At 41.2% G+C, this 21,524-nt stretch overlaps 1 protein-coding gene across 1 annotated transcript in view; it reads right to left on the reverse strand.

Moving 5' to 3' along the window:
* Positions 1-1,457: 1,457 nt before the first annotated feature.
* The window catches only part of KIAA2012 (KIAA2012 ortholog), a 109,413-nt gene continuing 89,346 nt past the window's right edge, over positions 1,458-21,524 (reverse strand). Inside the window, exons 17-24 of the mRNA XM_032480058.1 lie at positions 19,958-20,048; positions 17,839-18,004; positions 10,277-10,391; positions 8,693-9,024; positions 6,497-6,699; positions 5,565-5,737; positions 4,525-4,744; positions 1,458-2,722 (exon numbers count right to left, since the gene is read on the reverse strand). Coding sequence (XP_032335949.1) covers positions 2,584-2,722; positions 4,525-4,744; positions 5,565-5,737; positions 6,497-6,699; positions 8,693-9,024; positions 10,277-10,391; positions 17,839-18,004; positions 19,958-20,048 — 1,439 coding nt within the window. The 3' untranslated portion in view covers positions 1,458-2,583. The remainder of the gene's footprint in view (positions 2,723-4,524; positions 4,745-5,564; positions 5,738-6,496; positions 6,700-8,692; positions 9,025-10,276; positions 10,392-17,838; positions 18,005-19,957; positions 20,049-21,524) is intronic.

The following is a 21,524-nucleotide window of genomic DNA, read 5'->3' on the forward strand; positions in this document are numbered from 1 at the left end:
TATGTTTTCTTCAGTACTGTACAGTGATGATGATGGTCATGACTTTGAAGCACTGAAAGTTACTGAAGTGCCTTCTGCATTAAGGATTCAATTAAGGCCACAATACATTCTTAAATACTCAGTGTTCTGTTTTTTTAAGAAACTTGATATTCCTGTATGATGCGTACGTATGATACAGTTACCCAATCATGTTGAATAAATGGGCACGCCAAAAATTCTTGATTGATATTGATAATTTCAGTTTTTCCCTTAACAATTTACAAAATGTTCTCTGCTTAGTTAAGGTTTGGTATTTTGTTTATATTTTCTTTTGTTTCTTTATATCTTCTATTTAAACTGCATAAAATTAAAATACCAAATTAGTTCCTTAATGAGAGGGCTTAACTTTTCTTTTAACTCCTTAATGAATCACAAAATTCAGTTTATGCATATACATAATCCAGTTTCATATTATCCCAAGTAGAATGTCATCTAACTACTTTAGGAGAACAAATAATACCTGTCTCTAATGCATTTTATAAACTGTTAGTCTGAGTACCTTCTTAAGTCACCTATTGAAAAATAATTGGCTTGCCTTATAAATTCTTATATTTGACCCTAACCAAAAAATTATTTGTATTATATATATATAGTCTAGGTAAATTAGAGCTTTTAGACCATCACCTGGCATTTTTCATTATATTAAATGGTGACTAGGAATTAGGCCCATTTCTAGAAAGTCCTCACTGAGTTGCGTACTTCTGTCAGGCCTGAGTAACAAACCTGATAGGCTGTTTGAGCTATCCAGAATGTGTGAATATGTAGTTTGGTATCTTAATTTTGTTTGCATCTCTGTCTGAAGGCTCTCAGCATTTAGGTGTTTTAGCTTAGCTACTGGGGATATAATTTTCTTATTTATTACGCTCTTCTAAATGCACTGCATTCTGCTATGGCTAACTTAAAAATGTGCTTATCTGGTCAGCAGTGTTGATAAAATAGGCCTTTCACAGCAACAACTTAATAGAATATTAGTTTTGAAAGGGATTTGAATAACGTTTAGTGTAGCCACTCTACCTGGTGCTTGACTGAAACATCCTAAATTTGTACAAGAAGGGAGAAAATAAAATCAGTAATGGTAATTTCTCCCACAAGGATGTTTTCCTTGCGTGTTCTTTCTTCTCTTGGTTGAATTATTTGAGATGCTTCTTTCTTATCTGATTAAGTTATTGAATGAACTGAATGAATGTGCAAATAGGGTTGACAAGTGTGAGAAAAAGTTTGTGACATATTTAAATTCACTATGATAGCCAGTATTTTGAACATTTTTGGCCATTTTATTTCTGTCTTACATAAAGCAAGGAGTTGAAAATAAGCATCAAATCTAAGCAAGTCCAATAACACAGCAGTACAGAATCAAAATTAAGCTTGACCTCTGGATGGTGGAAGTGCAATTCCTGTAGAAAGCAAATACCTTACAAGCATTAGTGGGAAATTTGAGGGAATCATCTGCAAATACTAGACTTAAGCTGTGGACAGTGAAGTACAGAATAGGGCCAAAGGAAATTCGTGGGAAAATTCAGATACTGCTTGTTTTAATATCTTTTTATATATCTTGTTTGCTAAAGCCCTTCCACCCCCTTTAATGATCATTCTATGATAGATACTTATCAGATACTTATTGATGTTAAAGAGAGATTAAAGACAAATTATCTAATCAAGACTTCCCTGATAGTGTGATTTTTAAAATGGGGAAATTATGAGTGGTTGGTTCTTTAAGGCACAGTTAGGAGCAAAACCTCAAGATTGGTTAATTTTCAGGACTCTAGAATACAGTGCTGTCCAATAGAACTTGCTATGGTGATAAAAAAAAAAGTTCTATATCTGTGCTGTCCAATATGGTAGCTTAGCCACATCTGGTTATTGAAAGCACTTGAAAGGTGGGTAGTGACTGGAGAACTGAATATTTTAAAACTTACATTTAAATAGCTTTACATGGCTCTTCATTGGACAGTGCAGCTCTTAATATATACTTATAGGATATGAGAAAGCCCTTACAGAACAGCTCATTTTGCTCAAATGAACATTTATCAAGTGATCACCTTATTTTAAATAGACATTAAATTTTAGATTCTTAGGGTGAAATGGATGGTTTTGCCTTATAGATTATAGCAAAATTCTTAATATGTGAATATATGAATTAGCTCTTAGCTAATTCAGAATTATTCCATTACAGAATTTCCATTTACATGCAACTTTTTCAGACACATTGACTGAAATGAAATACTTTTATTACCCTAAGACTATGTTAATGTCTAGCTAAATTAAACTGAAATTTACTGAAATTATTGGCCAACTTTAGGCACCAAAGCCTTCTGGATTTATGTGGTTCTAGAGAACATGAATGATTTAGGTGAGTGAAGAGTTTAATTGGGTTGAGTAAAGTATGTGTGGTGGGGATGGAGATCCCAGAGTGAACTTAGGTGTGGTGTGAGGTGAACCAGATGGAATGGAACTAACTGGGCTCAGTATGAAACTTCATTAAAGAAGGAAGTTTCTCTTTTTCTGTCACCACCTCCCAACTTACTTTTTAGTTTTCTTCTAGTCTTAAGGTCTGGGCATTTGTAGGAACTGGAAGTAAGAGTAGACCCATGGTCTGGAAATGTTCTGCGTCCACTGCAGGCTATTGGCTTCCTTATGGAGTTCTTGATGGAAATGAAGATGTTTCTTCAAAGCATCTTTTCGCCTAAGGAAAAACAAAACCCACAATCCCAACACTGATTAAACATCCTAGAAATTGTCCTTATAAACTAGTAGAAGAATTTTGGATTTGAGTAATCACCAGTTAGGCTCGGGGGCCATTCACCTTGCATTTTAGTGGAAGATCATACTCTGTTCATTTAGTAACTTTATATATGAGGTTTAGAGCATCATGAGCCTCCTAGTGGAAGAGTAAGAGAAAAGGTGTAACAGTTCTTAAACTCGAATTGCTGGATGGAACTCCTTTGTTTTAGAGGTGAGGGAACAGGGCAGAGAAGTTGAAGTACCTGGGCCAATGTCACACAAGTCAAGGCAAAATCAAGCCGGTTGGCATAAAGTTCTCCTAACCCTTAGTGAAATGAAGTTCTACCCCTCACACAACCCTTTAATTACTTAGTTTTCTGATTTCAGCTATTTGGATTACTGTTTAAAAAACTGCTCAACTTCCTCTCATATTACTTGGGAGTTTTCATTTTGTGGACTATTGTGACTTCAATAGCTTTTGGTTTCAATACTTATGAACCCAGCCCTACTGCTATGATACATGGGATACATAATTTTGAAATTGAATCAAGACTTCCCTAATGATCTATATTGTAATTCACATGACAGTTGAGGAACGTCCAGGAGAAGAACAACTCAAGGTTAGGTGGAAAACCTTGAGATAGAGTTGTTCTGGCTTCTTTTTCTGGTCCCCTAAAGAGTGTTTAATAGCCTAGATTCAGCTTAAGTTGTAGAAAATAAATCTCAAGGGGTAAACTGTTTACAGTTGAGATATAAGTTACATGGTTTTCTGTGTGGGCTTCTTTTGATGGTTCTAAAGAGGGATGACCATCTGTTGCTTCTAGAGGACCTAGTTTTTAAACAGTCAGTTGAAACCACATTACTCAAGAGAGTCTATTATCAGAAAAATGCAGTGATCATTACTGTTGTAAGAGAATGAATGGGGAAATGCTGTTGGCCCCTGATGGCTGATTCTGTGCATTTTCTCCTAACAAGGCCTACCTCTCTGACCTCGTCTGGAAGTATTCTTTGTGCCTTGTTCACTTCATTCCACCCATGCTGACTTTATTTTATTCTTCCACCATGCCAGCCTCATCTGTTTCTTTGAACCTTTACACTTAATTATTTACTTGCTGGGATATTTTTCTTCCAGTGTTTATGTGGCTAACTCTTTGTCATTCAGGTTTTACCTTATATATCACCTCTTAGAGGTTTTGCCCTGGCCAACGCATTTAAACTTAGCCCCCTGCAATCTTTAAAATTTTTCTGAATAACATTGCCAGCTTAAAAAAACTTTATATTTATTTGCTTAGAGTCTGTCTCCACACCTCCACCCCATGGGAGAAGAGACATCTGTCTTGCTTACTTCTGAATTCCCAGTGTCCAGAATAGTGTTCGGCACATAATAGGTACCGAATAAATACTGAGAAAGGCAATGGTGCAGAATCAGGGGGTATTAGATCTGGTCCTGACACTGTCCCTAACTCACTGTTAGCCCTGATCAAGATCCTTCTTTCTGGGGCTCACCCTTCACATCTGTAAACCAGAGGGTTGAGGTAGATGAACTCTAACTCCTTTCTGGGTTCAATACGAGTTATATAAACCATGAAGAAATTTTGTGACATTTGCAGCAAAAGAATCTGTTTTTCAGTTTCTTCCAAGCCATGCTTTTCGGAAGTGGGAAAACGTCACTTGTCCAAAGGCAGTGCAAGGCTGGTACCAGCAGCAGGCAGTCAAGCCCTTGAACAATCTCCCCATGGCAACTGCGGCCCAATTACTGAGTACCTGGCTTGTTCCTGGGCTTGTTTCATGGCTTCCTCCAAAGCCAGTCTTGCTGCTTCCTCTTCCTTTTGCTGTCTCTCCTCCGCTTCCAGCCGAGCCTTCTCCTCTGCTTCCTGTTTCTGCCGCTGGTACTCCAGCCGTTCTTCTTCAGCCATTTCCATCAGGCGCCTTTGTTCTTCTGCTAACTGCATTTCCAATTCCTTCTGCCTTTGCTTCTCTGCCTCTGCAGAACAGAAAAGTGGGTAGGCTCAGCAGGGGTCTCACTGGAGGAAACAATTCTCTGCTCCAACTCTCAAACCTGTCACTCCCAGGGACTCCCAATGAGATACTCTGCAGCTTACCTGCAAGCAGGTTGCCAGATCCTCTGTGGGGATTACCCCGGGGTTCATTTATTAATTTAAGCCCATTATCAAGCACCTACTCTATGCAATTAACACAAAATGTTGAGGGAGAATTTTCCAGAACCTGGTATGCTCATGGGTGGTATGCAGATGGGTTGGGGATGGGCATCAGAGCAGGGTCTGGAGAAAACCTGGTGCTTACTCAGCTGGACTGACCAGTCTAAAGAGTGTCATCTGCTGAAGTTGTTTCCTATTCCTCAAACTTGAGATTGTAGAGATACCATATATCAGCACCTGAAAGCCTGCCCTGAAGCTATGCAGATGTTCCCTTTCACCTGCTAGGGAAAGATACAAGGGTATGTCTCTGTTTAGGGGCTCCTGAGCAGTGCTGCAACGGCAGCCGGGGAGGGGAGGGGGAGGGGAGGGGAGGGGCGGGCCCCACCCCAGGAGATTACTGAATGGGGAGTGGGACCCAAGAGTCATTTGCACAGCGAGTCTTTCTAATTTTGATGTCCCATCTCAGCTCACTAGAGTCACATGTTAATCACCTTGAAAAAAAGTGAGCGTATCCATTTAGAGTGCTCACACTGAGACCTCGGATAGGAATAATTCTGGGGAGAATCAAATGAACACCCACAGTGAGATAAAAATATTTCTGTCCGAGTAGACAGGAGATGCAGAGCGCTCCAGAGCCCCCCTCACCAGCCCTCTCAGCTTCCTCCTGCTGCTTTTTCCTCTGCAGGTCCTGCAGTTTCCTGCGGAGCTCCTCCTGCTGCTGCCGCGCTCTCTCCCGGGCCATCTGCAACTGAAGCCACTGCTTTCTCTCCTCCTCCGCCTGCCGCTGCCTTTCTTCTTCGAGCTTCTGCTTCCTCAAGCTGAGAAAAGCCACAGATTGGTCAGGGAGATGGCAGAAAACACTGGGATGCCATGATGGGACGAGGGGTGCCTCTAGTGGAGGCTTTGCAGGCTGCAGGCCACACAGCACCCCATTCAGAGGAGACTGGTATTGTTTTTTCCAGGGGGAGGTAATTAGGCTTATTTATTTTTAGAGGAGGTGCTGGGGAATTGAACCCAGGACCTCATGCATACTACGCATGCACTCTACTACTAGAGCTATACTCTCCCTGCTGAGACTTGTATTTTGAGGGAAGTCTGACTGAAGAGCAGAACACAACAGACCTGGAACTAGAAGCCGGAACGTTTCAGCACAGCACTGGGATCTGGGGTGGAGGCCTTAAGTTCCCAGAGCTTCATCTGCTATGCTTATCAAGTGGATTCTGAAATTCCTGTCTCACAGCGTTGTTGAGAAGATTGAGTGAGTCCAGGCCAATGGAAGGGCTTAGCGCAAGGCAGACAACGTGGCAAGGGGTGCAACAAATATTTGCTGGACTGGATCTCAAAGCCCTCCCAGGAGTATCCTGTGAACATCTATCTGGAGTACCCCTGATGGTTTAAGACACAACATCTGTGGTCCAGGTTGTTCGTGGGGTTACCGGGGATGGAGAAAAACGGGACATGCTGATTTACTTGAGCGCATGAGCTTCAGAACCTACTTTTTCCCTAACGGAGGTCAACCCTTGCCTTTGTCTTCTGCTTTCTAACAGGGCTGTGGCCTCGATGGCGGTCCCACCCACCGGATCTCTTCCGCGCGGATTCGCTGCTCCAGCTCCAGCTCCTCCTTCATCTTCTCTGCCCTCTCCAGCTGCTCCTGCTGGAGCCGCCTCTGCTCCTCCTGCTCCCTTCTCTTCCTCTCCACCTCCAGCCGTCTCATGTGGGCCCGCTCTGCTCGCAGCCTGTCCCGGGAAGCTCTCTCTTGCTCCCTCTTAGCGAGGAGGGCCTACGGAACCAGAGCAGTTCTTAGTGCAAGGGACAGCGTGGTCATCACGGTAAGCCTTGTCTCAGCAGCGAGCCCTCCTCCATCCTGCACCATGTTGCCTCTCATCCGAGATTAAGTGGTTTCCACCCTCTGACCACAGCCATATAAACTCTGCCACCACTGGCCTGGCTGGGCTCTGGGGTCTGACTGACCTGGATCCAAGTCTCTCTTGTTTCAGAATTTGGGGATCACAACTTACTTTCTCTGATATTGTCTTCTTCTTGGCTGTTACCAGAATTAACTGAAATAGTGAAAATGCCAACATAATGTCTGGTACGTTGTCCATCCAGATGTGCTTTAGAATCGATTGCCCAAGGAGCTTCTAAAAATTACTTGAAGTTAAGGCCCCACCCAGACCAATTAAATAAGAAAACGTAGGTGGGAGGCATTGGTGGTTTTAAAAAGTACCTTGAGGTGATTCTAACCTGAAGCCAGGGCTGAGAAACACAGGTTTTAGACATAGGCTGTTTTTAGGGGCAGTCTTAGGAGTCAGATTCAGATTCGTATTTAATCCTATGCAAATCTGCTTTTTCAATGAAAGGTTCTCTCAGTTTATGTAAAAGTTGTCTTAACTTTCTTTTTCTTCCTGATACCTCCGCCTCAGTCAGAAATATGCCCATGAGGGGAAACTTGAAATGCAACTCTTCCATGGGAACTCTGTGTATCGAACTTGGGGTGGACACTCCCTTGTTTTTTAGCCTTTGCAGAGGCAGCACCATACTGTGGCTTGACAAAAAATCCAGAAATTCTGAAATCAGAATAAATTTAGAAATTCTGGCTTAGAAAAGTTCTGCCCACAGCTTAAAATTTTCATCTGCTGTATAGAGCAGAATTCTGTAGAAGAGGCGGCTGGGAAGATTGAGAACTATAAAGGAAAAATCTTGTTGGGCTGTAAAATAAATAATACATAATAATTTAAAACAGTGACAAGAATTTTGATTTTGGAGTCGATAGAACTGAGTTTAAGTCTTGGCTCTACCACCTGATGGTTGTGTTAACTTCTGGCAACAGACATCTAACTCCCTGAAGCCTCAGCTGCTAGGTCTGTAAAATGGGACTAATCATACCTGGCTCACAAGTGTGGCTATAAAGAGTAAATAAAGTTCAGCAGAATTGGACCATATTTGCATGGAACTTACGTGATTTTAACCATAGTGCTTTAGTTGTGGGTACTTTTGCAGTGTTTAAAGATACTTTTTTTTTTTTTTTTGTACAAGACCTCAAAACAGAGTTAGTTCAGCACCTGGATCTCAATGGAAGAAATAGTGACTTATTCCAACAGTAGAGGAAAAATTGGCTGTGTTGGCCTTATTGAGAGATATATCTGTATGGTATTATTTTTGGTGAATTGCTGAGATTTTCAAGGGTAATTTTCCTTATACTCACTCAATTTTTCTCTTAAATACTCAACATCAGAATCAAAACATTAGAACAAAATGACACTTACATGCAAAAAGCACATTGTCAAGGCAGATAGATGTGTGTGTATAAGTTGCCTGTGGCTCAGCTGTGTGCCACAGAAAAGCAGATGAAAAATGGAAGAATTTCTACAATCTTTGGGAGACAGGCAATTCATGTGTTCCAGGCCAAGTCAAAGATACATGCTTGTCTCTAAGGCCCAAACCCAGCTTTCCCTGTAACTGTGAGGCCTGTATCTGTTACAGATGGGTGCTGTGCTAACTTCCTGCTTTTTAAGGAAAGGGTGAGTACATGCCCTGGCAGTTAGGGAACCTCACAAAATGCATCATTGCAGGGGGGCTTTGCCATCCTGTGTCTTTGATCAGGTCCAGCTTCTTAAAAGGTCAGAAGGTAACAAAGTAGAACAAATAAAGCAATTATATAGGAGAACTGTTTCAGTAACTGCAATATAATTTGGGGCAGTTTTTCCTGCCTTTGCAGTGGTACCAGTGAGGACAGAAATCCCTCTGGCCAAGTTGAGAATATTGGACCCTACCTTGGAAGGGTCCTCATGGCTTCTCTCTTCTTCAGATTCCATGTTTCCAGTGACAGCTGCAGTCTGGGTAGGTGATGACCTTGCATCTATAGAAACTTGACTCTCAGGAGCATCAAATTTGGAAGAAAGCCAGGGATCCTCTATCACGGAAGAGAAGAAACCTCCATCTGAGGTGTCTTTAGTTTCCGCAGAGTTAATGACATCAGGCCCGCTCAGCTCTGCTGCCATTTCCAGATTCCTTTCCTTTCGTATCCTTTTCCTTTTGGCTCCTGTTTTTTTTCCCTTGTGAATTGGCTCTGATTTCTTTTCAGCCTTTGATTCCTTTGGCTTTCCTGGGGGAGAACAATCAGGGATAGAGACATAGCTAAGTAAACGTGATCTCTGCATCCTTTTCAATAACTTTTAAACTTCCGTGTGAATGGAACCATCTGGGTGCAGATTCCTGAGCCCCACTCCTAGAGTTTGATTCTGTTGGAATCTGCATTTTAACAACCACTCCAAGTGTTTTGAGAAGAGTAGTCCACAGAACCACCCTTTGAGAAATTGCCTTATCCTATTTGGATCAACTGTAATTCAGCAATCTTTCTATTGAAAAAGTTGTTTCACTCTAACCTATGGTGGGAGTGAGACTCTCTGGAGGGGAGACCCGTAGACGCAGTTGGAAAACCATGCCTCGAGAGTCTAGCTTGAGGTTGCTGCTTTGTAACCTGGCAAAATTTAAACCTTCCATACTCATCCTCAATTCACTTCTGGTGGCCACAAGTATTTCCTTTTCCAGTCTTGCCAGTGCTACCCAAGTCATGGGCTGCAACAATGTAAACTGAGCAAGACTTTATAAAGAAAACCTCAAAAACAAATCTGGCCCAGGAGACTATCCAATGTCATCCTTTCTGAAAGCCTTTGATTTGTCTCCAAGGTCTTCTGAGTCATGTGGCCGGGAAAGAATGGATGTAGGTTTTAGGTAAAAGAAAAAGTCTTCAGAAGCACAGGAACCTGAACTCCTTGTAAGATTCAACACAGGGAACCAAGAAGAAAAATGGTAGCTGGGGTCACCATCAGAGCATGTTGCAATCTTCCCCTTCCCAAATGCTCTCACGGCCCAATTCTCAGATAATGATATAGTTATTATTCACAGAGGCAGTGTTTGTTTGTGAGGCATGAGTTTGGAATCAAATGGCATGTCCAGACCCTGGGTCTACCACTTTACTGTTTGATCTGTTTGATGTTACGCAAGTCACCCAACCTCTCTCAGGTTATATGATACATGATATAATAATAGCACTTATGGAGATGTTGTGGTGATTTCATGATGTTATAAATGCAGAGCTCCTAATACAGTGGGTGCTCAATTTAATAGGTGCTAGTATTAGTATTACAATTTTCTCTCTTGTTGATCACAGGTCTCTAGGCACCCCCAGTTTCCTCTATCCCTGTTTCCTAAGATGCTGACAGGAAGTAAGGCTGCAACACCATCTTAGCTGTGGTAGTCAAGGAGACTCAAAACATATTGGTTCCATTGGATCCATGCTGATTCTCTGTGACACCTCCTGGCCCCCATTAGGTGTCTTCTCAGTGGTCCCTTACCGACAGCGGCCTCTGCTTCCCTATGGATCTTTCCTTCTCTCTCACCCTTGGGCTCCTTGGACTTATCTGTCTTGGTTCTTTTCTTTCTCTTGGCTTTGTCAATCAGTTCCATCTCCTAAAGATGAAAAATTAAGGAAAGAGACCATGATATGTGTAAAAAGCAAGGGAAAAGAACCATCAAATGAAGATTATGTTGAACAAGACAGAATGGCTTAGAGTGGAATTCATGTGGGTTCCAGATGAAGCAGGAGAGTGAGTCTTAGTGTGGATCTAGTGGGGAGATCCTATGTTTCAGCTTTTGATATAATTTCATAGGAGAAAAGAGAAATAGAATATGCTTTATGATCTGCCCCCCTTTTTTGATGCTAAACCATGATCTACAGAGCTGGATCAAAGTGAAGCAATTTTCAACTTTGATAGATTGATGTTGCCATGATCAATGGTTAACTAGTTTAATCAAAGCCAGCTTTATTCACTGCTGCATCATTTGGTAACTTTTGGGAAACTTCAAGCATTTGAAGGCATGTCAGTCTTCACCTTTCCCCATAGGCTGGAACAATAGGAGTTTCTTCCTAAGAGGGATGGCAGAGGGCCATGACTTCCCGCTTAGTACTGTGATTATGTGACATAATAGAAATATATATTTGGTCTTCATCCTGAGCCTCTGACATGAGCTCCTAAAACCCTTGTACACACATACCTCAGAGATATTGTGGGTTTGAGTCTAGACCACTTTAAATAATGTGACTATCGGAATAAAGCAAGTCACATGAATATTTTTGTTTCCCAGGACATATGTAAGTTTTGTTTACTTACGTATAGTCAATGAAGTGTGCAATTGTGTTATGTCTGAAAACGTACATACCTGAATTAAAAAATGCTTCATTGCTAAAAAATGCTAACCATCATCTGAGCCTTCAGCGAGTCATAATTTTTTTGCTGGTAGAGGATCTTGTCTTCATGTTGATAGTTGCTGACTGATCACGATGGTGGCTGATGATGGTTGTGGTAGCTTTAGCAATTTCTTAAAATAAGACAATGACGTTTGCCACATTGATTGACACTTCCTTTCATGAGTGATTTCTTGGTAGCATGCCACACTATTTATTGCATTTTACCCACAGTAGAACTTCTTTCAAAATTGAAATCAATCCTCTCAAACCCTGCCACTGCTATATTAACTAAATTTATGTAATATTCTAAATCCTTTGTCATTTCAACAATCTTCACTAGGAGTAGATTTCATCTCAAGCAACCACTTTCTTTGCTCATCCGTAAGAACCAACTTTTCATATGTTCAAGTTTTATCATGAGATTGCCCCTATTCAGGCTCTGCTTCTAATTCTAGTTTTCTTGCTAATTTCACCACATCTATAGTTACTTCCTCTACTGAAATCTTGAATCCCTTGACGTCATCCATAAGGATTGGAATCAGCTTCTTCCAAACTCCTGTTAATGTTGATGTTTTGACATCTTTCCATGAATCACAAATGGTCTTAATGGCATCCAGAATGCTGAATTCTTTCCAGAGGGTTTTCAATTGACTTTGCCCAGATCCATCAGAGGACTCACTATATATGGCAGCTACAGCCTTACAAAATGTATTTCTTTGTTTTTTTAATCAACTGTACATAAATTAAAAAGCAAGCAAACAAACAACCCATTTAAAATATGGGCAGAAGAACTGAACAGACATTTTTCCAAAAGAGGAAATGCAGATGGCCAACAGGAATATGAAAAGTCGCTCAATATCAGGGAAATGCAAATCAAAACCACAATGAGACACCATCTCTCACCTGTCAGAATGGCCATTGTCAAAAAGAACACAGGTAACAAATGTTGGCAAGGATGTGGAGAAAAGGGAACACTCGTACATTGTTGGTAGGAATGTAAATTGGTGCAGCCACTATGGAAAACACTATGGAGCTATCTCAAAAACCCTGAAACAGAACCACCACATGGCCCAGCAACTCCACTCCTGGGTATACACCTGAGGAAAACAAAAACATTAATTCAAAAAGACACATACACCCTGCTATTAACAGCAGCACCACTTACAATTGCCAAGACATGGAAACATTCCGAATGCATATCAATAGATGAATGGATAAAGAAGATGTAGCACATATATGCAATGAAATACAACTCACCCATAAAAAAGAAGGATATTTTGCCATATGTGGCCCTCCATTCACTTTTTTTTTTCACTTCAAAAACCAGAATTTTATAGCTGGCATAAACATTTCCATTGCATCAAAAACAACACAATACCAGGGGGAGGGTATAGCTCAGTGGTAGAGTGCCTATCTAGCATACACAAGGTCCTGGGTTCAATCCCCAGTACCTCCATTAAAAAAAAAAAGACAAATCAATTAAAGAACTTAATTACCTCCTCCACCAAAAACAGCAACAAAATACCTAGACATAAACCTAACCAAGGAGGTTACCTATACTCTGAAAACTGTAAAACACTGATGAAAGAAATTGAATATGATACAAAGAAATGGAAAGATACCTTGTGCTCTTGGATTGGAAGAATCAGCATTATCAAAATGGCCAGAGTACCCAAAGCAATCTACAGATCCAATGCAACCCCTGTCAAAATACCCATGGCATTTTTCACAGAACCAGAACAATTCCAAAATTTATATGGAATCATAAAAGACTCTGAATTGCCAAAGCAATCTTTTGTAGGTTTTTTTTTTTTCTCTTTCTTCTTTTTGTTCTTATTTCTTGTGGTTTGATGACGAGAGAAGTTCTTTTAATACTTATTGTAGCACTGGTTTGGTAGTGCTGAATTCTTTTAGCTTTTGTTTATCTGTGAAGCTTTTGATTTCTCCTCAAATCTGAAGCAGAGCCTTGCTGGATAGAGAATTCTTGGTTGTAAGTTCTTCCCTTTCATTACTTTAAATATATTGTGCCACTCCTTTCTGGCCTGTAGAGTTTCTGCTGAAAAATCAGCTGATAACCTTATGGGAGTTCCCTTGTATGCTATGTGTTGCTTTTCTGTTGCTGATTTTAATATTTTCTCCTTATCCTTAATTTTTGTCAGTTTGATTACTATGTGCCTTGGTTGTTCCTCTTTGGGTTGATCCTGTGTGGAACTCTCTGTGCTTCCTGGATTTGGGGGGCTGTTTTCTTCCCCAAGTTAGGGAAGTTAATGGTTATTATCTCTACAAAAATTTTCTCAGGTCCTTTCTCTCTCTGTTCTCTTTCTGGGACCTCCTACAGTGCAAATATTAGTGTGCTTCATGTTGTCCCAGAGTTCTCTTAAACTATCCTCATTTCTTTTCAGTCTTTTTTTTTTTTCCTGTTCTGCAGTAGTGATTTCCACTAATTTGTCAGTGATTTCCACTAATTAGCTCACTGATCTGGTCTTCTGCCTCATTTAGTTTATTCCTGGTTCCTTCTACTGTGTTATTCATTTCAGTGATTTTATTCTTTAACTCTGTTTGGGTATTCTTTATATTTTCCAGCTCTGTTAAAAACTGTGCTCTGTACATCTGTACTCCTCTTGAGTTCTCTGAACATCTTGGCCATCATTACTTTAAACTCTTTCTCAGATTAAATGCCTATCTCCTCATCACTTACTTCTTCTTCTGGGATTTTTATCTTTTGCTTTGGCCTGGAAGATATTCCTCTGACGCCTCATATTGTCTATCTTTCTATTTGTATTTTTAGGTAGGTTAGTTACATTCTTTTTTTTTTTTTTTTTTGGTAGGTTAGTTACATTCTTGATCTTAGAGAAGTGGCCCTCTGTGGGAGATGTCCTATGTGTCCCGGCAGTACACTTCTCTCTTGCCACCCAAGGGCCAGGGTCCAGCCAGTCCCAGTGTAGAGTCTGGCCTGTGTTTGTGGATTCCTTCCACAGGCTTTGGGATTGTTGTTTTCTTATTTCTGTTATCTGCCCTATGGTGGATGAGGCTGGACTAGAGGCTTATGCAGGGTTCCTGGCAGGAGGAGCCGGTGCCTGCCCACTGCTGGGTGAAGCTTGGTCCTGGACCTCTGGCATGTAGGGCCATGTCTAGAGGAGTCAGTGGCTCAGGAAGTCCGCTGATGGGTGGGGCTGTGTTCCCACCCAGTATGTTGTCTGGCCTGAGGCTTCCCAGCCCTAAAGCCTACAGGCTGTTGGGTGGGGCCAGGTCTTGGTGCTAATGATCCAATTGAGATGTCAGCCTCCAGGAAAGCTCATGTAGATGAACACTCCCAGGATGTCCACCACCAGCTTTTATGTCCCATGAGTGACCTGCAGCTATCCCTTACCTTCCTAGGAGAACTTCCAAGACCATCAGGCAGGTCTGGTCCAGGTTCCTGTGAAAGTACTGCCTCTGCCCTTGGACGTGGCTCACACGAGATTCTGTGTGCACTTCCCAAGAGAGTGAAGTCTCTGTTTCCCCCAGTCCCGTGGGGCTCCTGGAGTTCAGCCCCACTGGCCTTCAATCCTTCATCTTCTTCCCAGCGCCAGAACTCCTGGCTGGGGAGCCTGTCATGGGGCTCAGAACTCTGACTCCTGTGGGAGGGCCTCTGCAACTTAACTATTCTCCAGCTTGTGTGTCACCCACCCAGAGGGTATGGGGTCCGATTATATCATGAGCATAGTCCTTCTACCATCCCGCTGTGGTTCCCTCTTTATGTTTCCAGTTGATAAAGATCTTTTTTGCTGGGTTCTAGTCTTTTTTTCCCCAACAGTTGTTCAGCAGTCAGTTGTGGTTTTGTTGTAGTCGTGAGGAGAGGCGAGCTCGTGGTCCCACTACTCTGCCAATTTGACCAGAAGTCACAAAATGTATTTCTTAAAAAATAAGACTTGGAAGTTAAAATGACCCCTTGATCTGTGCTGCAGAATGCTGTGTCGGCAGCATGGAAACAACATTAATCTTACACATCTCCGTCAGAGCTCCTTGGTGACCAGGTGCATTGTCAATGAGCAGTAATGTTTTGAAAGGAATCTTTTTTTCCTGAGCAGTATATCTCAACAGTGGGCTTAAAATACTCAGTAAACTATGTTGTTAACAGATATGCTGTCATCCAGGCTTTGTTCTTCCACTTAGAGAGCACAGGCAAAGTTGATTTGGTATAATTCTTAAGGGCCCTAGGATTTTTAGAATGGTAAATGAGCATTGGCCTCAACCGCAAGTCACCAGTTGCATTAGCCCCTAACAAGAGAGTCAGTCTGTCTTTTGAAGATTTAAAGCCAGGCATTGACTTCACTCTAGCCTCTGGAAGTCCTGGATGGCATCTTCTTTCAACATAAGGCTGTTTCATGACACTGAAACTCTGCTGCTTAGTGTAGCCACCTTCATGAATGATCTGAGATAGATCTTCTGGAGAACTTGCCGCAGCTTCTCCATCAGCACCTGTTGCTTTACCTTGCACTATTCTGTTATGGAGACAGCTTCTTGTCTTAAACCTAGTGAATCAACCTCTGCTGGCTTCAAACTCTTCTTCTGCAGCTTCCTCACCTCCCTCAGCCTTCACAGAATTGAAGAGAGTTCGGGCCTTGCTCTGGATTAGGCTTTGGCTTAAGGGAATATTGTGGCTGGTTTGAGCTTCTATCCAGACCAGTCAAACTTCCTCCATGTCAGCAATAAGACTGTTTTGTTTTCTTATCATCGTTCATGTGTTCTCCAGAGTAACACTTCTTATTTCCTTCAAGAACTTTTCCTTTGCATTCACAACTTGGCTAACTGGTACAAGAGACCTAGCTTTTCGGCCTCTCTCAGCTTTCAACATGCCTTTCTCACTAAGGTTAATCATTCCTAGGTTTTGATTTAAAGTGAAAAATGTAAGACACTTCCCTTCACTTGAACACTTAGAGGGTTATTAATTGGCCTGACTTCAATATTGTTGTGTCTCAGGGACTAGGGAGAATTGAGGACAGGGAGGTGGAGCAGTCAGAACACATGTACTTACTGGTTAAGATCACCATCTCATATGGGCATGGTTCATGGTGCCCTAAAACAATTACAATGGTAGCAGCAATGATCACTGATCACAGACCACCACAACAAATATAATATTAATGAAAATAGTTTGAAATGTTGCGAGAATTGCTAACATGTTACAGAGACATGAAGTGGGCGAATGCTGTTGGAAAAATGTGCTGGCAGACTTGCTTGATGCAGGGTTGCCACAAAGCTTCAATTTGTAAAAACACATTATCTGCCAAGTGCAGTAAAGTGAAGTGCAATAAAACGAGGCATGCTTGTGATTTCTGGAGCATAAACATGAAAAGAGTGCCTTTTTTTTTTATTGAAGTGTAGTCAGTTTACAATGTTAGTTTCAGGTTTGCAGCAAAGCGATTCAGTTATACATATACATACATACACATATATATTTTCAGCTTGTTTTCCATTTTGGCTCATTACAAGAAATTGAATATAGTTTTCTGTGCTCTACAGTAGATCCTTGTTGTTTATCTATTTTATATATAGTAATGCGTATCTGTTAATCCCAAACTGAAAGGAGTGTTTTTTGTTATGTATTAGCAAACCCCTTTCTATATGTATAACTGAGTCATTATGCTGTAAACAGAAATTAACACAACATAGTAAACTGACTATACTTCAGTTAAAAAACAAACAAACCCAAACTCCTTTCAATCACACCTGGGATTATGTTAATGAGGTTATTTTGGAAAGTCCCTAAAGTGGGGAGGGGGCTGGTTGCCAGGTGAACCAACCATGTGATTAGAGGGTTGGACCTTTGAGCCCCCTGCCCCTCCCCCCACCTCAGAGGCAGGGAGAAGGGCTGGAAATTGCATTAATCACCATTTGCCAGTGATTTGATCAATTATGCTTTTGTAATGAAGCCTCCATAAAAGCCCTAATCAAAGGAGTTCAGATTGCTTCTGGGTTGGTGAATACATCCATGTGGGAGGTGACACACCCCAAACTCCATGGAGACAGAAGCTCCTGTGCCTGGGACCCTCTGGGCCTTGCCGTATGTATCTCTTCATCTGGCTGTTCATTTGTAATCCTTTAAAATATCCTTTGTAATGAATCAGTACTAGTAAGTAAATGTTTCTCAAGTTTATGAGCTGTTCTAGCAAATTATTGAATCTGAGGAGGGGGGCGTAGGAACCCCCTATTTATAGCTTGTTAGTCAGAAGTACAGGTGACCACCTGGGACTTGTGATTGGTGTCTGAAGTGGGGCAAGCATGTGGGACTGAGCCCTTAACTTGGGGGGGTCTGTGCTAACTCTGGGTAGTGTCAGAGTTGAATTGTAGGACACCCAGTTGGTGTCTGGAGAGCTGGAGAATTGGTTCATGTGGGAAAAACCTTCATGCATTTGGTGTCAGAAGTGATGTGAGTGTAGGAAAACTGAGTTTCCTTTTAGTACCTTTGTAGAAGTTAGAATGGATACCCCGCCCTTCAGAAGGATGCAGCCCAATGCTGGGGTGTGGGGCATGGTGAGTGGACCACAGAGTGGGTTTCAGCTCCCACTTCCCCCCTTTGCAGATGCCCTTGTGTAGTAAGCAATCTGTATAACTGTGCCTGGTGGCCCTGATGGGAGCTCCTTCCAGGTGGGGTTTGGGACCAAGCTCCTAGGTGTTTACACTCACATGACTGATGCTGGCTGGTGTCTGCTGTTTGAACAGTCTTGGTTCAGTCTTCTCTTCTTTTCCTTTTGGAAGAAGAGCTGTGTCTATGGGACCCAACGTCTCTGGGGAGTAAGGCCCATGTCTTGGGGGTCCTCTGTGCAGATGGTGCACATTATAATCTCTGCCTCTTTGAAAAAGCAAAACAAGAAGACCAAACTAAAGAAAAACTCTGATGTACACACCACTATATATAAAATAGATAAACAACAAGGATTTACTGTATAACACAGGGAACTATATTCAATATCTTGTAATAACCTATAAAGGAAAAGAACCAGAAAAAATATATGCATGTATCTGAATCACTCTGCTGTACACCTGAAACTAACACAATATTGTAAATCAGCTATACATCAATTGAAAAGAAAAAAAAAAAAGAAAAACTCTGGTGGACAAGGAAGAGGGAAAATGAACAAACATTGATTGCTCCTCTGTTTTCTGCCGGGCACGGCACAGTGGTGGGCATTTTACACACTTGGTCAGCCCTCTTTTTCCTAACACATCCCTGAATAAAGGGGATTAGAAAGTTTAGTCTTCACTTTTGGGACTCTCTCAGGCTAAGTTCTAAACCTTAGGGAGAAGGAGAAAGAGTTTGCCTCTCTGGGATTGCATATTTCTGCCTTTAATCAAATGCCATAGGGTTATCTAACTGAAATTTCTTCTATCAAAAGCTTAGCTGAAAAAAGTGACCTTTAAGAAAGATTGTCTTAGGAACATGTGCATATCCATCCATTTCTTTATGCCCTCTGAATTCTATTCTTGATGGAATTCAGCCACCAAAAGGTCATGTGCTGTGTTAGTGCGGCCCCTTGTAGAACCGCTGTCACTGACTATGTGCCTTGAGGATAATTGACTTATGTCCTCCGGGTAAGAAGGTCACTAAGAAAGAGCCACATGGGTTTTAGCAACAGCTGCAAGCAGCAGCTACTGTGTGCCAGGCCTGGTCCTGGATGTTTTATTTTTCAGCTAAATCAGTATTATGGTTGCTGTGCTGGGCCTTCCTATAGAAACTTGAGAAATATTTGTTGAATGAGGTAAATAGAATTTCCTGTAAATATATGAGTCTTTAAATCATTCAATGTCACTCTATAAAAACTCATGGAAGAAGTATCCTTTAGAATTTAGTGCTTTATTTCCCCTGAGGAACAGGCATGCTGCAAATGAGAACCACAAACCTGACAGTGTTGCTCCTTTTTTTTTTTTGCTTTCACATTCAGTCTGAAAGTCTGAACTTTAGTCACAGTGACTAGAATAATGACTTCTGTGGAGTGTTGGTGTTCTTTTTTCTTTTCTCCAGACTAAAAACAAAATTCTTTTTGATTATCTCATCTTTTTTTTTTTTTGGTAGGGAGGCGGTTGCTGTTGTAAGCAGTTTAAATCCATTTTGGAAAAGATGAGCTATAAAAGCTAAAAAATGGAATTCTTCAGATAGCTGCCTCACCACCCGAGTGCCCTTCTTCCTTTGTTCCCAGGGAGTGCTGAGCCTTTTGACCCAGGAGGGAATCCTTATACCACAAGGCAGATGAGGGCAGGGTCTTAAGTCACCGAGGCTCATGGGAGGTCACAAAAGGCTACAGTTCCAGCTGCCACTGCCAAACAGGGCTTAGGTCAAGTTACTGGGCCTGACGGGCCGAGCTGTTGGTCGGTGAGCTCACAGTAAGCACATAGCGTGTAGGAAGCACTCAATACATGGTAGCAATTTGTATTAGTATTGTTGGTATTACTTATTTTACTCAAAGCTGAATGAATGCTGAAAGGAGACACCAAGGGTGAGCTGATACACCTCAGCTTTCTAGGTGTGTCTGCAGAGCTCAGATACATGGACAAATGGGGAAAGCTGCTTCCACCTTATTAGAGTTCAACTTTGCTCTTCACCCACCCAGCCAAAGAATATGTTTCCTACTTAAACATATTCACAATCCTCCTCAAGAATCCTTGTTTCTTAGACAATAGTTTAATTCTGGTTGTCAGAACATGTTGTTGGTTACTGGAGAATCTTCATGCCTCTTAGAAAAAAAAAAGAAATGAAATTAATTAAAAACAAAGAGATGTCCATGTCATTACAGCTTTGAACACTTACGCCTTTTGGACAGTATTTGCCTCGGGGATCTGGATGTGGTCAGCCAGCGAAGCACTAAAAAGGTCAAGGGTCATGCTCCCTGGCTCTGGGTCTGTGAAGACAAAGAGCATCCTTCATCAGCAAAGGATAGCAGGCAGTGGTCCCAGATGTGGGAAAATATCTACCTGGTGAGCAATCAATGGCATGCAAATTAGCACAACAAGGTATGTTATACCTAGGAAATTAGCAAATGCTGCAAAAACTAGTGCTGACACATGGCAACTGACATTAAAATCAGTAAGCCCCTTGGGGAAAGTGATATGACAGTACATATCAAGATCTAGAAAAACGTTCTTGTCTTTGATCAGGAATCTCACTCCTGGGTGTTATAATAGGGAAATAATGCAAAAGCAGAAGCAAGCTTTTTGTACAAAGTTATTTATTACAACATTATCATTAATAATGAAAAATTAGAAACAGCCAAACAATAGGAGGTTGAGGAAGTAACTTACAATGCATTAATTTGACGTTTAAAATTATGGTTGAAAAGGTAAATCAGCAATATGGAAAATATGATATAATGACGAGTGAAAATGTAAACTATAGAGCTGGTGTTAAAACTCTGTAAAATATGGATGGAGTGGGGTATAGCTCAAGTGGTAGACCACATGCTTAGTATGCACGAGGTCCTGGGTTCAATCCCCAGTATTCCCTCTAAACATAAATAAATAAACCTAATTACCCCCCCCCAAATAACAATAATTTAAAAAACCCTGCAAAACATGTATGTAGGTGAATAAGAGCTGGAAGAGAAAACAGAGAAAGGAAATAATATGTTAGATTGAGAGGTGTATATATGTTTAAATTTTTTCTTAAAACCCCAGTGTGGTTATAACATTGAAAAGAAAATTGATTAAAAAACAAGTGTTATACTATGCGGGCTTATGCCGGCTCCACAGCTGCACTTCCTTTGCTGGGTGCTCTGAAGACCACATTGGGACATTCTCTCAGAATGAGAGGAGTCTCCAGCCTAAGACTTCATATTAGACTACGCCACTTTTATTTTAGTTACTTTAAGCAATTTTTAATCATGAAAGATATATTTCATTGCCAAAAAATTAAAAAACATAAGGCTAAAGAAGAAAAAAGTCCCACAATCAACACACAATTATTGGAATGAGTACAAAGGCTGACTATGCTAATCGCTGACAAGGAGACAGGGGACCTGGAACTTTCATTCACTGCTGGTTAGAATGTAAAATGGTACAATTGCTTAGGAATATAGTTTGACAGTTTCTTAAAAAGTTAAATACTAGATTAGATATACCATATCCTCCAACCTTTGTACTCCTATGTATTTTGCTCAAGAGGAATGAAAGCGTATGTCCATACAAGGGCTTATACACAAATGGTCATAGCAGCTTTATTTGTAATAGCCAAAAACTTGAAGCAGCCCAAATGCCCACCAACAGGTGAATGAATAAACAAGATAGTGTATACATACAATGCAATACTACTCAGTAGTAAGTAGAAATGAAGTACTGATACACTCAACAACATGGATGAATCTCAAAAGAATTATGTGGAG

The sequence above is a fragment of the Camelus ferus genome, chromosome 5 (genome assembly GCF_009834535.1).
Source record: "Camelus ferus isolate YT-003-E chromosome 5, BCGSAC_Cfer_1.0, whole genome shotgun sequence".
NCBI classification, from domain to species: Eukaryota; Metazoa; Chordata; class Mammalia; order Artiodactyla; family Camelidae; genus Camelus; species Camelus ferus.